Here is a 2,598-nt window from a genome sequence, read left to right on the forward strand (position 1 = left end):
GAATCAGAGACTTTCACACCAAATGAGGCAAAGGTCATGGTGTGAATTTTTATGTCTGTGGAAATGCAAACACATGATTGACAGAAATATGCCTAAGAAAATTCTGCCCTCAACAATTATGGACATAAGCCATAACACCAAAAGTTTAAGAAATCTCCCATAACAACTAAATGGAAATTTTAAAATGAATAATTTTCCCCCTCTATCCTACCCCAAAAACATGCATAACTACAAGTAGTATTCAGCAAAGTTAGGGGACAACTTTTGAAGAGAGAGTGCAATCAGACATGATATAGTTATTCACAGTTTTTCTTTAGGTGACAGCCAACTTTTCATCAAGTCTTGACTCACACCCTGGTCAAGCACACATTTACAGAGATGAGTGGAGCAAAAGAAAATGTAGAAGGAAATCACAACAGTAAGAACAGATCATTGCCCAAATTCATAAGTAACATGTGCATATATGACCCCAAATTTTCCCACACAAACACAATAAAAGAAGTACACATTAAGCATGCTCTTTAGTTGGAATAAAGGGAAGGTAAATGCAAAGATTGGCTTTCTAGTTATTTTGTTTTCCTTCTTGGCTGTACCTAACTGAGTTCGTCATAATATATGGAAAAGAGAAAAGAGAGCTTCAGAGAGGATTTTTTGGTTTACCTGCCAGGGAACCAACAGGGTATTCTGAAGCCATGGCAACAAACAATCTTTTTAAAGGTCTTTCGCAACTCTTGGCTGCGGAAGGCATAAATCAGAGGATCAATCACTGAATTACACATGATGAGTATGAGGTACATGTTGAAGTAAGACATAAAGCAAGAACAGTAGAGGTTCTGAGGACAAGAAATCACCAAAATGAGATGGAGGAAAAATGGAGCCCAGCACACAATAAAAACACCCAACAGCATGGTCAAGGTGACCGCACCCTTCATGCTGGTTCTTTGCCGCACAGAATCATAACCTGGCAGAGCTGCTATCTGCTGAATGTGAGTCCGTGCCAGGAGGAACATATGTATATAAAGAGACACCATAAAAAACAACATAGTGAAGAACATGGCAATAAGGCAAATGATGACATAAGTGGATTCATAGTAAATGATGAAAACAGTGCCGCAGCTTGTGCAGAATGTCCAGATGCAGGCAATAATCACCCCAGAACGCTTCACTGTCATGATGTGGTGGTAGCGCAGGGCATAGAAGATGGTGACATACCTATCCACTGCAATGGCCAGCAAACTGCACATGGAGGCCACCACGGAAATGCAGATCATGGAATCTAACACATTGTCAATTTGGCGCACAAAGGCATCTGCTATCACGAGGTGTTTATTATTTATTAAATATATGGTGATGGTCTCCCAGGCATTGGACATGCTCACCAGCATGTCAGCTACTGCTAAACTGCAAACAAAGAAATACATAGGCGAATGCAAATTTTTGTTCTTCACAATGGCACTGATGACCAAGATGTTCTCTAAGAGACTGATGAGACCAAGAGTGAGGAACACCTCTGCTGTGATGCCCATGTCCCCACATGGTGAAGACTTGTTCTTGACATTTGGTCCTGAGAGGTTACCTTCTGTGATGTTGAAGTTGAAATCCAAAAAATGGCGGTGAAATGAGGAATTCATTTCTCTTCTTTTGGGCAGCAAACTTACTGTAAAACAGGTTTTTAATCATGATTCACCAAACAAATGAAACAGTATGTCAAAAGCAAGCACAGCCTAAGAGCAGATGTGAGTCCACTCAATGCATCAGTGTGAGGTCAGTATGCTACTCTGTCCTGTATCCACAATCCCTGCCATAGCATGCCTCAGTATACTGGCTTAAAATTTTCACAACTTCCTCTGCCCCCATTCTTTTAGGATCCCATTCTTTTACCTACCTCTTAATGAAGTGACTATACATAGGAGTAGCTTGGCTTTTTGTTCTATGAATCAACACAAAGGTTCCCCATCAATGGTGTCACCAACTCACAACCTACAAAATCCTTCCAGTCTCCCAATTTTCATGTTCCTAAAGCTCCAGCACTGAATTTTCCTCATACCAGCTCAGATTTTAGAAGGACATACAGGAACTTATCCTCTTAAAAGTACAGATAATAAGTCTTCATAAAATTTGTCCTCCCTTTTCTAAAACCTACCAGGATTGCCTCCTTACTTGAACGAAGACTGTGCTCTGTATAAATACAATCATATAGGAAAAGTAAACTGTTCTCAGTTCCTAAATTTAAGCTGCATATACATGTTAAAGTTGACACACAGAGAATGTTTTTTTCCTCAATATATTCTCTGATTCTGTATTTGAAATTCCACAAGTCTGATTACTAGTTTGATAAATTCCACCTAAGCCTGCTACAAAGAAACAGTGGTTTCAATTCACTAAGTAAGTACTAGAGATAGGTATTTCACTCCTTGGTTACCAAAAAAATCTCCCATGACTTATATTAAAAAATTCCTTTGCCCTCCAAACTCAAGAGGTCATCTGGGAGAGAGTTAGAATTGCTGTCCACTTCGCTCATCATTAATAAACAAGTATTTATTGACCTGCAATCATTTGTCATTTATATCTAGTCATATCTCAGTTAGATCAACCAGT

At 39.2% G+C, this 2,598-nt stretch overlaps 1 protein-coding gene across 1 annotated transcript; it reads right to left on the reverse strand.

Moving 5' to 3' along the window:
* Positions 1–656: 656 nt before the first annotated feature.
* Positions 657–1,631, reverse strand: MC5R (melanocortin 5 receptor). The gene has a single exon (XM_004683965.1). It carries the CDS (start codon positions 1,629–1,631, stop codon positions 657–659), a length of 975 nt encoding a protein of 324 aa, XP_004684022.1.
* Between the last annotated feature and the right edge of the window lie 967 nt (positions 1,632–2,598).

Source organism: Condylura cristata, unplaced genomic scaffold, assembly GCF_000260355.1.
Source record: "Condylura cristata isolate star-nosed mole 26May11 unplaced genomic scaffold, ConCri1.0 scaffold00016, whole genome shotgun sequence".
NCBI classification, from domain to species: Eukaryota; Metazoa; Chordata; class Mammalia; order Eulipotyphla; family Talpidae; genus Condylura; species Condylura cristata.